The sequence below is a fragment of the Apostichopus japonicus genome, chromosome 7, assembly GCF_037975245.1.
Source record: "Apostichopus japonicus isolate 1M-3 chromosome 7, ASM3797524v1, whole genome shotgun sequence".
Lineage (NCBI taxonomy): Eukaryota > Metazoa > Echinodermata > Holothuroidea > Aspidochirotida > Stichopodidae > Apostichopus > Apostichopus japonicus.
In genome coordinates this window covers 12296765-12318467 of record NC_092567.1, presented here as the reverse complement: position 1 = coordinate 12318467, position 21703 = coordinate 12296765, and the positions used below count along the sequence as shown (strand labels likewise).

General features: G+C 38.2%; 1 protein-coding gene across 5 annotated transcripts in view; it reads right to left on the bottom strand.

Annotated features, from left to right (window-relative positions):
* The window catches only part of LOC139970014 (NACHT, LRR and PYD domains-containing protein 3-like), a 52014-nt gene that overhangs the window by 15788 nt on the left and 14523 nt on the right, over nucleotides 1-21703 (bottom strand). For 2 of the 5 annotated variants that reach the window (XM_071975531.1, XM_071975528.1), the window contains exons 2-4: nucleotides 3475-3652; nucleotides 2535-2630; nucleotides 982-1028 (exon numbers count right to left, since the gene is read on the bottom strand). In XM_071975531.1, coding sequence (XP_071831632.1) covers nucleotides 982-1028; nucleotides 2535-2541 — 54 coding nt within the window. In that variant the 5' untranslated portion in view covers nucleotides 2542-2630; nucleotides 3475-3652. The other 3 variants (XM_071975527.1, XM_071975530.1, XM_071975532.1) reach the window with 3 other exon arrangements.

Genomic DNA, 21703 nt, shown 5'->3' with positions numbered 1-21703 from the left:
AGAGTCTACATGGCAGTCAAGCTAGCCTATAGAAAAACTGTCTTCATCAAATTCACTCAAGCATTAATAATTTGTTACTTGATAGCATAAACTATCCCAAATACTGTCGTTAGGATTCATCCTTGAGTTGACCAGTCACCTATATGATTGTAAACACAAGTGCCTTAATGGCCGGTACTACTTTCCTGTGTGTGAAGACAAGTTTGGCTGGACCACTGACAAAATACACTGTGTTTCTTTAATCATGAATTTGTGCAGAGGAGAGTTCAGTATGGCTAGCATTACCAACTCAGGTAAATATTTAATCTTCCCTGTTTTTGGCTAAGAACAGGGGGAATGGGTGGTATTTGCTGCAGGGAAGATCGTAATGTACAGTACATGTTATTCTCAACACAAAACTGGTAGGGAAAGGATTTCCTGACAGTTGCATGTATTACTTATATCTATTACAACATGAAACTATCCATTGGAAGGAATGTTATTTCAAATGAGTATAATGTTAACTTGTTGTTGCAACACATTAGGTGTATCGATTAATTCAATTGTTCACTTCCGGCATCAAAAATGCTCAATAAATAGAGGTACTGCAAGTTAATATAGTATATTTTGTTTAATCATGTGTAGTCTCTGAGTTTCCACGTGTTTGGTGATCATCAGACAAGTGACACGTTTGTAACCATTTTCTATTGTATGTACCGTGACTGAATATAGTAATAGATTAAAAAATCTCAGCGCGTGTTTCTTTACCTAAGTTTATCTATGTGTTATATTCTTTGCATGTAATAGCGAGATTAAAGGCTCCTTGTTACTAACATACAACCATCCAAGCCGCATTTGTTTCCATACCACCACCAGTCCTCAGTAGGGAATATTTAAGTGCCCCCGGAATCTTAGACTGAATTAGCGTTACAGTATGTTTAACAGCTTTATATATTTTGTTTCCCTTGATATTATTTATATTTTCAGATATAACGGTCTTACCTCTTCTTCTTCCACAATTTTCCTCCACCTCTTTCGGAAGTTTAACACTGCAGGAATAATTTATGTAAGGTTAATGAACCAGAATGCAAAGATGCATCAAGGTTTCGATGATGTAACATCAGCAGTTTTCTTCATGAATCTGACATCATGTACAGTGAGGGTGTACAACATACTTGAACTTTATAGTAATACAGTGAAAAGCAGTGTGATGTTAAAAAAAAGTCACAATGACAGAGGCTGTCCTGAAATTACCATTCACCTCAACAACAGGCATCTTGTACTAAATGTGATAGATACATCAAGATACTAAATATGACATCTGTCCTTGTTGAATATTGTGTAAAACATGGGTCTCACAATTTGACACCTGGTGAACTCAAACGACCACTGACCTCCGCCCAATGTGGTACAATTACATACCAAATATGCGATCTGCCCAAGCTTCCCTTACGATATTATGTTAGGAAGGTGTGTTAGTGTAGAGAGACAGGTAAGAGGGGAGTGAAGTAAATGTTTGGCATTTGTTGTCTTCATATGACCTTAGACCTCCACCAAAAACAGTAATAGGCTCCTTAACTTGTCCAAGGTTCCCTTCTTGCAAGATCATGTTTACAAAGCTTTCACCATTTGACCTGTTTTCCCCAAGTGAACCTTGAGCTCCACCAAAATCAATGGGCTTCTTTCACTCAATGCAATACACCTTCATACCAACTATGCGATCTGCCCAAGCTTCTAATATTGAGATATCATGTTTACAAGGTTTTCATAATTTGACCTCTGATGACCCCAAATGACCTTCCACTTCCCCGAAAAAAATGAGCTTCTTTTAATCAATAAGGTTCTTCTACACATTAAATATAAGGTCTGTTCGTCATGCTTTCCTTCTTGACACATCATGTTTAAAAGGTTTTCACAATTTGACCCCTAGTGACCCCAAATGACCTTTGACCTCCACCAAAAACAATAGGCTTCTTTGACTTAATTTGGTACTTTTACACATCAAATATGAGGTATGCCCATGCTTCCCATCTTGAGATATCGTGTTTACAAGGTTTTCACAATTTGATCCTTGGTGACCTAAAAAGACTTTTGACCCCCACCAAAAACAATAGGATTCTTGTACTGAATGTGAATTTAAGCTCACCAAATATGAAGTTGGTCCGACCTTCCTTTCTTGAAATATTGTGTTTACCAGATTTTTACAATTTGACTCCTCATGACCCCAAATGACCCTTGACCTTCACCAAAAACAATAGGCTTCTTGTACTCAATGTGGTAAGTCTACACATAACATATGATATTAGTCCGAACCACCCTTCTTGAGATATCATGTTTACAAGCTGGGCATCACAAAGGCGCACATACACACAAATGCCATCATCAATGCAACGGTTACTATTATCATCAAAATAAAAAACATAAAAAATAGTTACTATATTTTTCTGTTAGTCAATAAGGATAATGTAGATGCAATGAATACAAATAGAATACAAGAGAATAGCTAACAAACTTTGCTATATATTGCAAAGTAATTGTGCTATGCACCATGGTACCTTTCATACAGACGACCAAAACCACCAGAATTAGAAGTACTACAATTATGGTTGTAACCACAGCAACTGTCGATGAACCCGAAGTCCCCTTGTTGTCTGTAAATAGGAAAAACGCGTGTTAAACGGCAATTTGAAATTAAGCATTTGAAAATATTAAGTGAGGATCTGAAAGGAATAACATTATCACAAAGACAGAACAATTTTTCAATAAAATCAACTGCACTTTCCAAGTGGTAATGAAGATAAGGCACCAATTTCAGATAGATTTTGACTAAAAACATATCAGTATTCATCAGTGTGTGAGAAAAGACTAGCCTTTTGGCGATATAGAGAAGCAGATAACAATAAAGTTGTTCTGATGGAGCTTAAAGTCAGATTTAGAAAACATAAGTTGGATCGAAGAAGAAGTCATTGGAGATGCAAACTAGCCATTCATTTAGAAGCATAACTTCTATCAGACATAAAATTCACTGAAAATGCGGGCTGTATTCTAACTACACGAGCAGGCTCCTGGATCTCACAATTGCAAAATCATTCACCTCTTAGAACTAGATAAAAGAGAATATTTAGATCAATTCTAATGTAATTTCAGGTCAATAAACCCTGGCTATTTGATTTCTCTGAATCCGAACATCCTTATCGTCACGTTCTATTACATATCTAGAGAGATGGGTTTACCGTCTTCTGCTATGAAAAACAAGATTCTCTTTTTAAATATAAATATATCGCACATAGTTTAGTTTTAACCCGATAACAAAGCATTGATAGCAAACAAACACCTACTGTATGTCGTTTGAAGGTCTATTCTTGCTACTTTTATAGAGGACTTGAAAACATCTGAATTTTGTCCTATGTATAAAACACTCTAATTGTGATCCCTCTTTCAGGCGCTGATAAAATTTTGAAGTTTGTTGTAAGAGAAATGTCAAAGATTCCTCACTTTTCTGTTGATGTCCTTTCCAGCTCTGTTAGAGACAGAGCAGAGCAGGATAGTTTTCCTAAGTTCTCCATTGGAGTTCGACTTGAACACGTCACGTTTCCTGCTCTTGCGACGTCAAGTACACAATACTGTGTATGGTCACATCCTTCTACAATTATGTACGGTGGGCTTGGATAGGCTATTCAAGAAAAGGAGAAATTGTGGGTTTTTTCCCGCAATGACTGGTAAATAACTTAAATACGTTGTACATTAGTCAATACGAACTTAACATGTAAAGAAGTCCGTACATTAAAGAAAACATATTAGACAGGTCATATAAACGTATGTATGTTCCATTGTCCACAAATGTTACATTACAGTCCATTCATATAAAGTAATACCTCTGGGTGTGAAAGGGAGCAGTGCACTTACTCAATGGTACTGTAATGTCTACAGTTATACAGTAAAGTAAAACATCTTGGTGTGCAAGGAGTAGTGCAGCACTCAAAGAGTAGTAGGAAAATTATAAAGTTATGTAATACCTCTGGGTGTGCAACTGGAGCAGTTCAGTACTCAATGACTACAAGTATCTAAAGTTATACAGTAAAATAAGACCTGAGATGTGTGTGAAAGGGAGCAGTAAAGTACTCAATGATTACTGTAGTGTCTACAGTTATACAGTAAAGTATTACCTCTGGGTGTGTAGGGGAGCAGTACAGCACTCGATGACTACTGTAGTATCAACATTTATACAGTAAAGTAATACCTCTGGGTGTGTAAGAAGTAGTGCAGTACTCAATGACTACTGTAGCGTCTATATAGTTATACAGTAAAGTAATACCTCTGGGTGTGCAAAGAGCAGAGCAGTACTGAATGACTACTGTAGTACAATAGGTACAATATACAGTTAAGTAATACCTCTGGGTGTGCAAGGAGCAGTGCAGTTCTCAATGACTACTGTGAGTACAGTATGTAAAGTTATACAGGAAAGAAATACCTGTGGGTTTGTTAGGGAGCAGTGCAGTACTCAATGACTACTGTACATAGTGTCTACAGTTAAACAGTAAAGTCATACCTCTGGGTGTGTTAGGGGGCAGTGCAGTACTCAATGACTACATACTGTAGTGTCTACAGTTAAACAGTGAAGTAATACCTCTGGGCGGTGTGCAAAGAGCAGTGCAGTACTCAATGACTACTGTAGTATGTAAAGTTCCTGAAAGAAATACCTGTGGGTGTGTTAGGGGGTAGTGCAGTATTCAATGACTAAGTACTGTAGTGTCTACAGTTATACAGTAAGGTACAGTAATTCCTCTGGGTGCGCAATGGAACAGTGCAGTACTGGATAGTAAGTACAGTTATACAGTAAATACCTCTGGGTGTGTTATGGGGCAGTGCAGTACTCAATGACTAATGTACTGTACAAGTAAGTAAATACCTCTGGGTGTGTAAGGGGGCAGTGCAGTACTGAATGACTACTGTATTGTCTACAGTTATAGGTAAAGTAGCACCTCTGGGTGTGCAAAGAGCAGTGCAGTTCTCAATGACTACTGTAGTACAGTATGTAAAGTTATACAGAAATACCTGTGGGTTTGTTAGAGGTAGTGTAGTAGCCGATGACTACTTTAGTGTCTACAGTTATACAGTAAAGTCATACTTCTGTGTGTGTAAGTCCTGAGCAGTGCAATATTATCAATGACTAAGACTGTAGTGTCTACAGTTATACTTAAGGTAATACTGTACAGGCTCTTGGTGTGTAAGGGGGCATTGCCGTACTCATAGACTACTGGAGTATACTGTACATATATACATGTACATTTCCAGTAGTCAATGGGTACAGCACTGCACCTGTAGACACCTATAAGTATTACTTTTACTGTATATTCCTACAGTAGGTCATGAGATCCACCTCTCAAAACTAAACAAAACCTTGACCTCTGATAACTTTGCGCATGAAGGTGGCACAGGGATCAACCATGGACAATTTTTATCAGTTTGGAGACTGAGTTTTTGACCCATAAGTGACCTTTTTTTTACCGTATTGCACCCCATCAGTGGGCAGGTTTTTGTCCATAAGAGACCTTGAATGATCTTGGATAGCATGACAGTTTTTATGAAAAATGTTCCCTTTGATGTGCACTTCATCCTAAAATTGTTATGAACTCCAATGTACACACACAATGTTATTGCTAAAAAGGTATCAAATCCAACCTTTGGCACCTCATAACTTACGAACCGGGTGTCCGATCGAAGCGGGAGTTAGTTTCTTCTTTAGAGCATGTATAACTCTATCATATAGTTAAATATTGACAAACTTGTTTTTTTTTATTTTGTCCTGTATATATCTCCTAAATAGAGCATATATTTAAAAAAAAAAAAAATAAAAAAAAACTTAATTGTATCTGTCAACTTTGCACCTGAAGGTCGCACAGGGGTCAACCCATGGACATTTTTGATCGAAAGACCATTTATGATCTGGATGGCCACAAGAAATTCAAACAACTAAAGAAGCTTATACAGGTCACCAGAGGTCAACCTAAGGTCAACGGTCACAAAGATGCGGGTCCACTATTGGATTACATTTAGTGTAACTCCCAACCTTGACGGACATTTTGTTCTCAAGTTATCACAAAAACACCTGTTTTTGACCCCTAACTGACCTTTGTTGACCTTGGATCACACCACTGTTAAGTTGAAAAATTATCCCCTACGTTATTTACAAGTATACATTATATTACAAGTTCCAAAATAACAATCATGTCGCACCCTGTCAATGGGAGTTATTGCTTGTTTATCGTTTTGGTTTTTGGCCCCTAACTGACCTTTGGTGACCTTTACAGGCACTGAGAACAATAGGGCACACCCTCTCACTATGGCAGATCTAGTTGACTATGTACATAGGTTCCTTTTGCTAAAGCAAGGAACCAAAAAGTGTTTAAGTCCTTCATGTTGCTTATAGCATGCTAACATACATGCTAATGTACAGTATGCTAACTTACATATGCTCATGCTAACATACATGCTAACATACAACATGTACAGTATGCTAGCAAACAGACTGACAGCCTGACATAGATGCTACCAGCTTTTAACATGCTAACATACAGGCTAACAAACAGGCTAACATACTTGCTATCATACACACTAACATACATGTATGCTATCATACATGCTAACATACTGTATATGCTTACATGTATGTTTGCTAACATACATGCTAACATACTTGCTATCTTACATGCTAACATAGCCTTCAAGCTAACATATATGTATACATGTATGCTAACATGTATGCTAACTTACATTATGCTAAAAACAGGCTAACATACAGCCTGACATACACGCTATCATACTGCTTATAACATGCTAACATACACGCTAGCATACACACTAACAAACATGCTAACATATAGGCTAACAAGCAGGCTTACATACAGGCTAACATACTTGCTATCATACATACTAACATACATGTATGCTATCATGCATGCTGACATACATGCTATCATCCATGCTAACACACATGCTAACATTCATGCTATCATACAGTACATGCTAACATACATGTATGCTCACATACATGCTAACTTACATGTATGCTAACTTACATGTATGCTAAAAAACAGGCTAACATACAGCCTGACATACATGCTATCATACTGGTTATAACATGCTAACATACACGCTAACATACACGGTAGCATACACACTAACAAACACACAAACATACAGGCTAACAAGCAGGCTTACATACAGGCTAACATACTTGCAATCATACATACTAACATACATGTACAGTATGCTATCATACATGCTTACATACATGCTAGCATACATGCTAACATACATGCTAACATTCATGCTAACATACATGTATGGTATCATACTGCTTACATAGCCTACAAGCTAACATGTATGCTATCATACATGTATGCTAACATTCATGCCATGTATGTATGCTATCATACATGCTAATATATAGGAGACAGGACTGCTAACAGATATGCAACATATTACAAATAGTACAGGTATCGCAGCTCAATTAGCCTACGTAGTGCAAGTCAATGGGAGCAATTAATTGACCAAACCTTTATGCAAAATTGTGATTTTTCGCAATTTGGCTGAAATCCAGTATGTTAATGGCTTAAATGCTTAAATGCTAAAAGCATATATAGTGTAGCAATTGATATTTCAGGAATGAAGTTCTGTGATATCACGCTTTAGTGATTTCTGTTGTCTTAAATGAGTATTTGGTCAAAATTTAGACTTTTAGACCTGAGATTACTGGGATGGACCCTGTTGGGGTCCTATTAATGTCACAAAGTGAGCTATTTACTCATATTAAAGTTATATACGACTTAAAGCTACTGTAGGTCCTATATAGATATATGAGTGTTTGACACTAGTTTCACGAAGCTTGCTAAGCAACAGTAATCAATGTACATGACATTTTGTTGTAAGGATAGCTCAGTAAACTTGGAATAAGTGTATTCAAAATACATGAAATGTGGTTGACCCAGCCTGGAAACTGTAACTGGAAACTACCTCAGGACCTACAGTAAATGGTACTGTAGCAATGATAAGCTCAGTAGCAACAATAATATTACACTTGATTCTTGAGTACTCATGCTGGTATGATTAGCCTTATATAGTTGCCAGTTTGCTAATGCTATAAACAGATGCCTAGGTAGTGTTGCCCAGGCCTAGCATTTTGACCACTGATTGTGTTAGACACATATATAATCATAGAGCACCTGTAATGTTTAGACCTGCACATAGTTTACTTCAACTACCATTATTGCTCAAGTTAACCTACATGTGATAGGCTTACATGTATTTCTGCTTCTCAAAAGCACTTGGTGTACAGAATTTTACAGAACATTGACTGCCAAATTCATTGCAGAGTAATACAGTAGCTAAACTACTGGGCAGTACTAAGGTGGCCAAAAAAGAGAAAATAATTGATTCCGTACATTGTATATGCAAAATCTGCACTCACCTTGGTTCCTGCCGCTACCCCACTCCCCTTTAAGATAGGAATGCTAATGATCTCAAAATATTAATTGTTCTGTGCCAATATGCAAGACCAATTGAGCAGAATTTGACTACAAAATGTCTGCCATGTCTAGTTCTTTCATACCCCTAAATTAACACATTCGTTGATAAGCTAACTGAAGTGTAGGCCTAAGTACATACATCCATTGACTTTGGATACTGTTTACTATGCTCTGAGACTAGTCTTAGCTCAGACAGGTCAGGGCCCAGAGAGTAGTGGTATGTGGTAATGTACTAATGGTATCGTAATTTGTATGTTGTCCTGAGGTAATTTTGGGTTTTATTTGAGAGTAAGATTTCCAAATGCCAAAAACATGTGCAAAACTGGGGGGAGGATGTTGAAAGCTTAGAAAACCACAATTTGATCAGCATATAACTGAAATGGAATAAAACTCATCAAATATGTAACTCTTCTTTGCTGCAAACAGTTTAGGCTAGGTTGCCTGCTGTATGTTGCTAGTAATATTTGATTTTGAAGGTGCGTCAATAACGAAGGTGCATTAACTGTGAAGCCTTTGCTATACACAGTTACGGTTCTGAACAGTGATAGTTGAATTAATTCAATATGGTGGTTTACAATATTTCAACGCTATCATGAAATTTTGTAGGGCAACCATATTAACATCGTTCTGAAGACTATGGTCGACACACATAGCTTCCGTTTAGTATTACTAGTAACGTACTTACGCTTGTCCTACAGGCTACACTAGTACTGTACTTGTACTATTAGTTGTACTGTAGAAGACATTTAATATGATAATAATACTAATAGTCAAATTATTGAAGTCCTAGTCTCCTAGATATTAATTAATAAATAAAATGATAAACACTTACCTGTGTTCAACTTATAGTTACCAACTCGAATTATCAAGATGTAAGTACCAGTGTTTTGAAGCATATAAGTAGAGAAAGCGAACACGGAAAGATCATGTTGGTACAGTACCAGCGCGTAAAATAATGGCTGCATATTAACGAACCATAGTTTGCAAGCACCTACCGTACCTTGAGGCTTGAACAAGCATACAGTTTATGTGTGCGAGCGGAAGGTAAACTTTATGTAAAAACATGGTTAGGCGTTTCATAAATTCAACGTCAAAGGTTAAGGTCAATCGTAATGCACGCCGTTTGTACCACATTTATGATTTATGTTACAGTTGCAGAATATGTTGCCGTCGCGAAAACTTAGGTTGCCATCGCGGAAACTTAAGTTGCATTCGAGGAAACTCCCGTCGTCTAATTTCACTCCGTTCTTCAATTTCATTCCGTTGTCCAAGTTCATTCGGTTATCCAAATTCATTTCGTCGCGAGGTATTCCGTCGCGGAGAAATCCCGTTCGTTATGCGAGAAGTGACCCGTGAAGGTGGGCCCTGTCCCAATTCTATCAATCATTTTCTCAATAAAGTTTATATCTGGCAAGTAGAACGTGAATAACAAGCCCACGTAAGCCTACCACGTAGGCCTATCCATGATACCGTACCATAACCGTTATGAAGACGTCCCCGCCCCTCCCCCTCTCTCCCAGTTACTATGCCTCTATATAACTAAATATGTTCGGGACAAACAATAATAGATACATCTATAGGCTGCATCTCCATCGGTACTCTGCAATAGACTGGTGTCCATCTCGCAAAGGATGATTAGTGACATCACCAGCTAAGATCAGAGCACTATATACATTCACAAACAAGGATTATAAGAATATCAGTTGACTTTACCTAGTAGAATTATGCAAAACTAGTCAATTGCATGACTCGTAACCACAAGTACCTGTTAACAAAGGTACTTTAATACAAACTTTTTTTCCCTCAAAAGATGCTAGTGTAGGACGGGATATGCACTCGTTTATTTGCAATTAGGGCACTCCAAACTAGTGTAGGGATATGAACTGATTTATTTGCAATTTCCGCTTTCCAAACTCCATGAAGTTGAGGGTAAGAATCCCGTAAAATTTTGTGGCCAGGACGCGTAATTTTTTTTCCTAGGAGGGTTAGGGGCAATTATCATATATAGGCGTATCCAAACCCTCGCGCATGCGTGTTACTCATACACACGCGTTACTCATTGATCGCTGTAATACACGTGTGGGCACTATGTACGCTGTACAAAGCAAGATCTCCGCTATACAGATTTACACGTAATGCAGTTGCTTTTTGGCCAAGGATTACCAAGTGAGAATTGAATAATATAAGTGATGGGACGCAAGCTAAAGAAATACAAATTAAAGCGCGATCAAATCGTCACTTCAATTATTAATTTTCTGGAGATGTTGTGGCTAATGTAGGGGACTTAATAGTCTGCGGCTGGTGATTTAATATCTGATAGTAATATCTGATAGAACTGATAGTTCATAAAAGCAGGCTTAATTTTGTATGTTGGCCTACTATATTAGTATCATGTATAGAATTTTAATGTTTACCGTAACATTAAAGTTTACCGTGAAGCTAGAAATGCATGTAATGTATGCTAGCAGATTAACATTAACCAAACCATTAAATTAATGTCCGTCGCGCACATTGATGACAACATATGAAATCCGTACATTGTGTCTAAAATCTGGGTGTCAGTCGAACAGGTCTCCATCGCTGCATGAACGCATATACGTATACATGTGCAAAATTTGAATCGCGTCGCACACACTGTATGTACTACTACTAGCCATAAAACTTTTTACGAGTAACACGCATGCGCGAGGGTCTGGATACGCCTATATATGATAATTGCCCCTAACCCTCCTAGGAAAAAAAATTACGCGGCCAGGACCATTCACAAAATGGTTCGTAAACGAAATCTAATTAACGTTTACGAATCCAAAACTATCTTTTTACTGTTGATTCAATTTCCCTGCGGAAGTTTATCATCTAGGCTCTATAAGGTAACAATATGTTTTTCATTTGAAACTTTTCAAAGATTTTGACTGATTTGATGCATTTTTGGCAGCTTTATGTGAAGTTAGGGTTTGCAGAGAAATGGTCGAATTGCAGTAGCATGGACACTTCGAAGTTCGGACACCTAAGATTTAAACAACCCCAAAACTATAACTTCCTTTTAGAGACAAATATGTAAGTACTTGCTAGCACACAGGTTATTTTGGAGAGGAAATAGCTGCAGCTTCGTAGTTTTTCGTGAAATTGGCTCTTGCTGTAGGTTATCAGGGTAAAATCGTGCATTTCTTAGGGGTGTCCGAACTTCGCAGTGTTCCGAACTTCGCAATACTGTACTGTACAGTACTAAGGCTGTACAGAGATAGTATAATCGGCTAAGTTCGTTACCACGTTTCAAACAGTTTAGGTCCTAGCGTGTGATATATTATATGATTAGCCTACTATCACTGGATAGTACTGCTATATAGTACTACTATCACTGGATACTACTACGGGATCGAATATGTGTTCGTTATGTGACGGATGACGATTAAATTCTTGTTCGCTAGCACTGAATATCGTTTATTGTAGGTGACATCCAGTAGTGGACAACCTAAGACTTTGGGGCTTATACACCTACTTGTACTACTAGTTACTAGCTTAGGAAGCAGTTAGGCTAGACAGGTTGAAATAATTCTGAGGTATTTGCCAGTAGCGCCCTCAGTTGTATCTCAAATCTTTGTAATGAAAAAAGGCCGAGCCCATGTTTTGGTCAAAGTAGACATAGGCCTACAGTCAGACCTCAACGAGTGAGTTAATGAGCTCAGAGAGCAGTTTTCTTGTAGCCCGCCCCCATAAAACTGAAGGCCAGACATAAGAAATTTTGCAAAACTGCTTGCGACCTACCCCTCTGGTTTAAATGTTTGAATAATGCAAAAGAAGGCGTCATCAGCCACCATGACGCGGTAAGGTTAATCTCACAACATTTATTTTCGTAATAAAGCAGTAAAAAGTTCTATTTTTGTCGTATTTTGTGATAAATCTCCATTGAATTTTGCGCCTTTTTCATGTCTAGTTACAGGAGAAAAATGCACATTTTTAGGTAAAATTGGCTAGATGATGCTTTTTTCAACAATACCAAATTGGCGATTGGAAATGCACTAGTTTTTTCAACTGTCATCTAATTAATTTACGGCAAAACACAGCGTTATGAAATACAGATACAGTTAGGACTTTGTATTGGCTCTGCGTATACAATGATCCATCTAATCCATCTATCCTATCCATCCATCCTATACATCCTATCCATCCAATTATAGCTACACATTCTTTACACCCATCCAATTGCGATCTTATCAGATCAATCCTATCCATCCATCTTATCCATCTATCATATCCATCCATCCTATACATCCATCCTGTCCATCCTATCCATCCATAATATCCATCCATTATATCAATTCATCCTATACATCCAAATCATTCCATCGATCGAATGCAGATTATCCATACATCATATAAATTCATCACATCCATTCATCCTATCCATCCATCCTTTCCATCCATCCGATCAATCTTATCCATCCATCTTATCCATCTATTCTATCCATCCTATTCATCTATCCTATCAATCCATCCTATACATTAATCCTATATACCCATCCTATCCATCCATCCTATCCATCCGTCCTAGCCATTGATCGTATATATCCACCCAATCCATCCATCTCATCCATCCATCCATCCTATCCATCCATCCTATTAATCCTATCCATCCATTTTATCCATTCATCCTATCCATATATCATATCTATCCATTATATATATCCATCCTATCCATCCTATTAATCCATCCTATACATCCTATCAATCCATCTTATCCATCCATCCTTCCTATCCATATTACCCATCCATCCTAAACATCCATGCTATCCATCTATCATATCCATCTATCCATCCTCGCCTTCCTATCCATGCATCCTCTCCATCGTATCCATACATCCTATCCATCCATCATATCCATCCATCCTATCCATATTATGCATCCATCCATCCATCCATCCTATCCATCAAATTATATCGATCCATACTATACATCTATTCTATCCATCCATCCTAACCATCCATCCTATCCATCCTATCTATCCATCCATCCTATAAATTCATCCTATCCATCATATGTATCCATCCATCCTATCCATCCATCCTTCCGATCAATCCCATACATCTTATCCATCCATCCTATCCATATTTAATGTATATACATACAGAGATTACGTTTGAATTGAACCATCGTCACCACATACATTTTCTTAGTCTTAAGATCAGAAGCCATTTTTTTACCCAGCCATGCACAAAGTGCGGGCTGGGTCTTGTATCTTATGGTTTCTTCTTCTTCTTCTTTCTGTCACAGGAATCGCTATATAGATTCACGACTAACACGAATCACATATTACGTCCATAGAGTAGATTCACGACTAACACGAATCACATATTACGTCCATAGACCGATGAAGAACGGTAAAAGTGCTCTATACAAAACTTATACCAGTTCAATAGGGTTCCCATGGTAAGCGGAATCCTAACCTCTACAGTAATATATATCCCACAGTTAAGCAGTAATGTATAGAGCAGAAATTGGAATATGAAGGGGAGGGGGAAGAATTTTAAAAGGGGCACTTCTCACAAAAGGAACATTATAACACTTCGAAGCGATATGAGGTACAAAGAAAATATTTGCCCAAAATGACTCCCACGTTGCAGAAAGTGAACAATCATGAGAGTATTGTATTACGTATATTGGCTGACTTAGTAAGAACCAAGGTGAGAAAATAAGGTGTCCCAAAATCTCAACATTTTTGTCTCAAAAATTTTTACTTTAAGTTTACAATTGTTCACCTTTTTTTATCTCCAAATTATGAGTTCAAAAGTCACAAAAAAATGCCAAAATGTTGACTTTCAAAGTCAAAATTTTGAGATTAAAAGTCAAAATTTAAAGATAAAAGTAAACCTTTTTACCCCTTCCTATGTCTTTATTCAGCCTCCGTACGTGGCAGACCAACTTTCAGGAGGAAGATTGAGGAGGGTCGCTTAGCTTTCTTCAACCTGAAAAGAGTGCTTTAGATGATACTTCCTGCTTTTAATTAGATTTAATTTTCGGGGTACTCAAGGGGGGGGGTGGGGAGGGGGGAGCGATTGCTGGGTAGGTTCATGTTATACAGTAAAGTATAGGTATATGTTAGGATGGCATGTCTTGCTAGCCTGATGTATATAATGGAAGCGATGCTATTGCCTATTGACAACGTCTTAACAAATGTACATCTGTTTTAGCAATTCAGTGCATAGTTCTGTTATATTTATACATGGCTTGAATAACAGCCAACGGTTAAAATATTGGTTTTTAGAAATGTACATTAAATTTGTCCTTAAAAAGTAATACTGCTTAAATCCAACCTCTACTCGTCATAGTCATTTGAACTTCCTTGTAAAGTTCATATTATTAGTTTTACTTTGGAGAAACGCAAAAATTGGTACAACCCAGCTAATCACGACCAATTCCTTTATAGTGTGTGCAGTCTGTCTTAGTCAATGATGTATGACGGTAGCAAGCAACAATGGTATTTAGGTGTTATTTCTAACTCGGTTAGTTAAACAAAGCAGCACTGGTATTCATCGCCCAATGTAACGGAGACAATCACAAAGAGTTTCTGTTATAATTATTCATTCAGTTGTGAGGATTTGGTAGATTGTATTTTGGCTGAAATGTTTCCGACTTGTGTGTTATAAACAGCACACTATTACACGTCTATATTGCAAATCCTTATAGTACACACATCACCCGTTGTGTGCTTCCATTACACATGTACACCGATACGATGACATCAAAGAAAAGGTTATTCACTATAATGAGGAGTGACATATCACATTATAACTTAGGTTACTTATTATAAGCAAAGTTTCAAAGTTAGTTATTTGTACCTGTTGGAATATGTTTATTTCATCTTTAATAGAGGTACGCTTTGAAGTTTGGGGATATATGCTTTATAGGAAACACAAAACAACCTCATATGTGGTCGTAATTGACTATGCCTAGTATAAAGTATTAATATTATAAACGTTAGCTATAATTTCTTCTGTATTAAATTAGGTCTGAAATCACAACCATTCCCCCGAATTACACAGTGAAGCCCTAGTCCTAGATGTAACCTGCGTATAATTCAGTGACGCAGTGAGCTACATCCTATTAATTTAGGTTTACATGCATTTCAACTGTGCAGGAAGTGTGAAACGGCTTCTTATACAAGGTAAAAGGTAAACAAGTGTCCGTGAACTAGGAAGATAATTGTGGAGAGAGCATGAATGACATTGATAGTATACACAATTGACAGGACCAGAGAAATTGTCTTTACAGAAAGTTTCACGATTCAAAGAGCAATAAGGATACATTTCCAGTCTAATGTGAATAATACACATTTAAATTGCGTAGGGAAACATTAAAGACCGTAACACCGACGTCCACAATTTCTCGAATGTCTTTCTACATCAACTTAATTTTTAGTTTGTTATTGTTAGTTTTATACCGGTATAGTATCACTGGCGGATCCAAGGGGGGGGGGGCAAGGGGGCCATGCCCCCCCCCAAAGGCGAGCCAAAAAGTGTTTCCGAACATCCGCTAAATCATATGTTTGGAAATTAAAAAAATCGAGAGGAATAGCAGTGGTAGACTAGTCCAGTGGCGGCGGAACCGGGGGGGGGGGCTTGGGGGGCTCTAGCCCCACCCCCAATGCAAAAGTTGAGGGGGCAAATGCATGATAAGCCCCCAACCCCCAATATTTACCAAGGCTCCGAAACGTGCATCTGCCAATTTTTCAATGCATACTTGTCGATCTGTCCGATGCACACGTATACTATATAGGTGTAATAATTTTAGTAAATGCTGGGGGACCCTCGGCCCGTCCCCTGGCTATAGACCACATTTTCACCCCAACCGCGTCTTCACGCCAGTGAAAAGTGGAAGCAGTGAGTGTAAGTATACCGGTAAGCGCAACACAACTTCGTCTTAGGACAATGACTTGCCTCATTTCAGCCAGTTCTCCAACATCCACTTACTCAGTGGCGGAGCGTCCATACGATCAGGGGGCGGATGCAACCCTCCCCCCCCCCCTTACGGACTCAAAGGGACTGCTGGCGCCCTTTTCAGCTTTTCACTACTTTTTACTTATTCGCGATTATTGACTATTTTATTGCGCTCTCATCTACCTATTGACATTTGTCATACTCTGTTGGTGTAATTTTCCGACAAAATGGCAATGACACCTATTTATTCTCCGTTTATCTGTAAATTAGCAAGGCCCGGAAATGGCTCATTTCCTGCAATCTATAGAGTATCTTTACTCAAAAATTTTCTGTACGCTCCGCGCCAACCTGTGGTGGCGCTCCGCTTAGATAGTGTCGAAAGCGCCCCCCCCCCCCGACCAATACCCCTAGCTCCGCCACTGCCCTTACTACACTCAAAAACGTCCTTGCGAGTACACTACGAGTAATAGCTACTCTCTTAAAACACCATCGAATATACAAATTACAATGTTTTTACAGACTTTCTCGTGCAATCTGAGAAATTGCAGGCTTGAGACCCATATTTTAGGGCTAGGTATTTGCAGCATAAAACACTCAGGAAGTTCCGTTTCCGGCCATCTGGGGATTTGAAAAAAACCTAAAATTTTATTGTACGCTCCGCGCCAACCGATGGTGGCGCTCCGCTTAGATAGTCTCCACACATTAGCCCCCAATAATTTTTCCGTTCCACCGCGTCTGGACTAGTCTAAACCTTTCCGTTTTCTGATTTAAAATTAAATGCAGATCTCCCAACTGACCCGCATTTTGCGGGAATTAGACCCGCATTCTAACACCCAAACCCGCTGACCCGCACAAGCGTCCGAAAAAAACCGCATTGTAATTGTCAAGTATACATAAAAAAATTTGCATCAAATTTTGACTTAGCAACCGTCATTTCTTTAGCATTTAGCATAAAAGAGTATAAAACCTCCTTTACAGCATCATTTGGACCTCAAATTAGCCTATATTTCTTTTCATTGGGGCGAGCAGCGAACATTTTCATGCCACGGGAAAGAATGAATTATCACCTACTATTCAATTTACTCAAATTACATGTAGGCATCACCAGGATTCCAAAAAAATTCAAAAGGGGAGGGGGACACCCCCTCCCCTTATACCCCTCCCCAGGACGGCGATTCGTGGCATGGACCAGCATTTGCCTTCTCAAGAGTTGGGAGCTATGTAAATGTATGAGCATGAGGATTTACAGTTTAACACCATTTTGCAGTTACAGGCTGGTTGTAAGAAATCTATAACCTATGAGAAATAACATTTCTTGAGAAAGATGATCCCAACTTTGTTTAATAAATATTTTAGAAAATTACACCTCCCTCCCCTTAGACCCCTCTAACATATCACTCTAATGCCACTTTGGCCCCTCCCAAACAAAGGTCCTGGATCCGCCAGTGTATAGTATTATATATATATCCATCCATCCATCCTATCCATCCATCCTATCCATCCATCCTATCCATCCATCCTATCTATCCATCCTATCATTCCATAGTATCTATGCATCCTATATATCCTATCCATTCATCCTATCCATCCATCCTATCCATCCATCCTATCCATCCTATCTATCGATCCTATGAATGCATCATATCTATATATCTCATACATGCTATCCATCTATCCTATCAATCCATCATATCTATCCATCCATCCGATCCATCCATTATTTACATCCTATACATCCTTCATATCCATCCATCCTATTTAACATATCCATCCATCCTATCCATCCATCCTATACATTCTTTACATCCATCCTATCCATCCATCCTATCTATCATATCCATCATTTCCATCCATTATATTCATCCTATCTATCCATCCTATCATTCCATCCTATCCATCTATCCTAAACATCCAATATATCCTATACTTTAATCTTTCAATCCATCCTATCTATCATAGCAATCCATCCTATCCATCCACCTTATCCATCCGTCATATCCATCCATCCTATCATTCATCGCATCGATGCATCATAAAAATCCATCGAATCTATCCATCTATGCCATACATCACATCCATCCATCCTATCGATCCATCCTATCCATCCTATACATCCATCCTATATATCCATCCTATCAATCCATCGAATATATGCATCTATTCTATACATCATATTCATCCATCCTATTCATCCATCCAATAGATCCATTCTATCCATCCTATATATCCATCCATCCTATCCATCCTATCTATCCATACTATGAATGCATCGTATCCATGTATCCTATATATCCTATCCATCCATCATATCAATCCATCATATCTATCCATCCATCCTATACATCCATCCTTTACATCCTATACATCCATCATATCAATCCATCCTATACATCCTATCCACAAATCACATCTATCATATCCATCCATCCTTCCATCCTATCCATCCATCCTTTTCATCCATCCTATCCATCCATTATATCCATCGATCATATCGATCCTATCTATCTATCCTATGATTCCACCGTATCCATGCATCCTATAAATCCTATCCATCCATCCAATCCATCCATCCTATCCATCCATCCTTTCCATCCTATTTATCCATCCTATGAATGCATCGTATTCATCTATCCTATACATCATATCCATCCATCCTATCGATCCATCATATCTATCCATCCATCCAATACATCCTATACATCCTATCCACCAATCACATCTACCATGTCCATCCATCCTTTCCATCCATCGTATCCATGCATCCTATCCATCCATCCTATCCATCCATCATATCCATCGATCCTATCCATCCTATCCATCCTATCAATCCTATCCATCCTATCCATCCTATCTATCCATCCTATGAATGCATCGTATCTATATATCGTATACATCCTATCCATCTATCCTATCAATCCATCATATCTATCCATCCATCCTATCCATCTATTATTTACATCCTATACATCCTTCATATCCATCCATCCTATTTAACATATCCATCCATCCTATCCATCCTTCCTACACATTCTTTACATCCATCCTATCCATCCATCTTATCTATCATATACATCCATCCTATCCACCCATTCCATCCATCCATCATATCCATGCATTATATTCATCCTATCTATCCATCCTATCATTTCATCATATCCAATGCATCCTATACATCCTATCCATCCATCCTATCCATCTATCCTATACATCCAATATATCCTATACATTAATCCTATCAATCCATCTTATCTATCATATCAATCCATCCTATCCATCCACCTTATCCATTCATCATATCCACGCATCATATCCATCCATCATATCCATCACTCCTATCATTCAATCGCATCGATGCATCATATCCATCCTATCTATCCATCTTATCATTCCATCGTATCCATCCATCCTATCCATCCTATTTATCCATCCTATGAATGAATTTTATACATCTGTCCTATACATCATATCCATCAAGCTTATCAATCCATCATATCTATCCATCCATCCATCCTATCATTCCATCCTATCATTCCATCGTATCGATGCATCATATCCATCCTATCATTCCATCGTCTCCATCCATCTTATCCATCTTATGTATCCATCCTATGAAGGCATCGTATCCATCTATCCTATACATCTCCATCCATCTTATCGATTCATCATATCTATCAATCCATCATATCCATCCATCCTATACATCCTATCCACCAATCACATCTAGAATATCCATCCATCCTTCCATCCAACCTATCCATCCATCCTATACATCCTATACATCCATCCTATCCATCCATCCATTCTATCTATCATATCCATCCTATCCATCCACCCTATCCATCCATCCTTTTCATCCATCCTATCCATCCATTATATCCATCGATCATATCGATCCTATCTATCTATTCTATGATTCCATCGTATCCATGCATCCTATAAATCATATCCATCCATCCAATCCATCCATCCTATCCATCCATCCTTTCCATTCTATTTGTCCATCCTATGAATGCATCGTATCCATCTATCCTATACATCCATCATATCCATCCATCCTATCTTTCATAAACATCCATCCTAACCATCAATCCTATCCATCCACCCTATACATCCTATATATCCGATACATCCATCCTTTCCATCCATCCTATCTATCATATTAATCCATCCTATCCATCAATCCTATCCATCCATCATATCCATTCATCATTTCCATGCATCCTATAAATCCTATCCATCCTTCCTATCCATCCATCCTATCCATCCTATCCATCCATCATATCCATCCATCTTATCCATCCATCCTATACATCCATCCTATTTATCCGTCCATAAAAATCTATCGAATCTATCCATCTATACTATACATCACATCCATCCATCCTCTGGATCCATCCTATCCATCCATCATATCCATCCTATATATCCATCCTATCAATCCATCGAATATATCCATCCATCCAATCGATCCACATCCATCCATCCTATACATCCTTTATATACATCTGTTTACATCTAACCTATACATCAATCATATCCTATCCATCCTATCCATCCATCATATTCATCCATCCATCCTATCCCACCATTATGTAAATTCATCCTATCAATCCATCGTATCAATTCATCCGATCATTCCTATACATCCATCCATCCTATCCATCAATCCTTTCTATCGTATCCATCTATTATATACAACATATCCATACATCTATTATATACAATATATCCATCCATCTTATCCATCCTATACATCCTATCCATCCATCCAATCCATCTATCCATCCAATAATATCCCTCCATCCTATCCATCCATCCTATCCATCCATCCTATCCATTCCATCCCCTCCATCAATCCAATCCATCTATCTTTCCATCCATCATATCCATCCATCCTATGTATCCGTCCTATTCATCCTATCCATCCAATTCTATCCATCCATCCTATCAATCCATCATATACATCATATCCATCCAATTATATCCATTATTCCTATCCATCCATCCAATCAATCCATTGTATCCCTTGATCATATACATCCTATCTATCCATCATATCCATCCATCCACCCATCATATACTTCCTATCTATCCAAATATATCCATCTAGCCTATTCATCCATCCTATCCATCCATCCTATCCATCCAACATATACATCCAACCTATCCATCCATGATATACATCCATCCTATCCATCTATCCATCATATACATCCTATACATCCAATTCCATCCATCCATCCTATCCATTTTCCTATCCA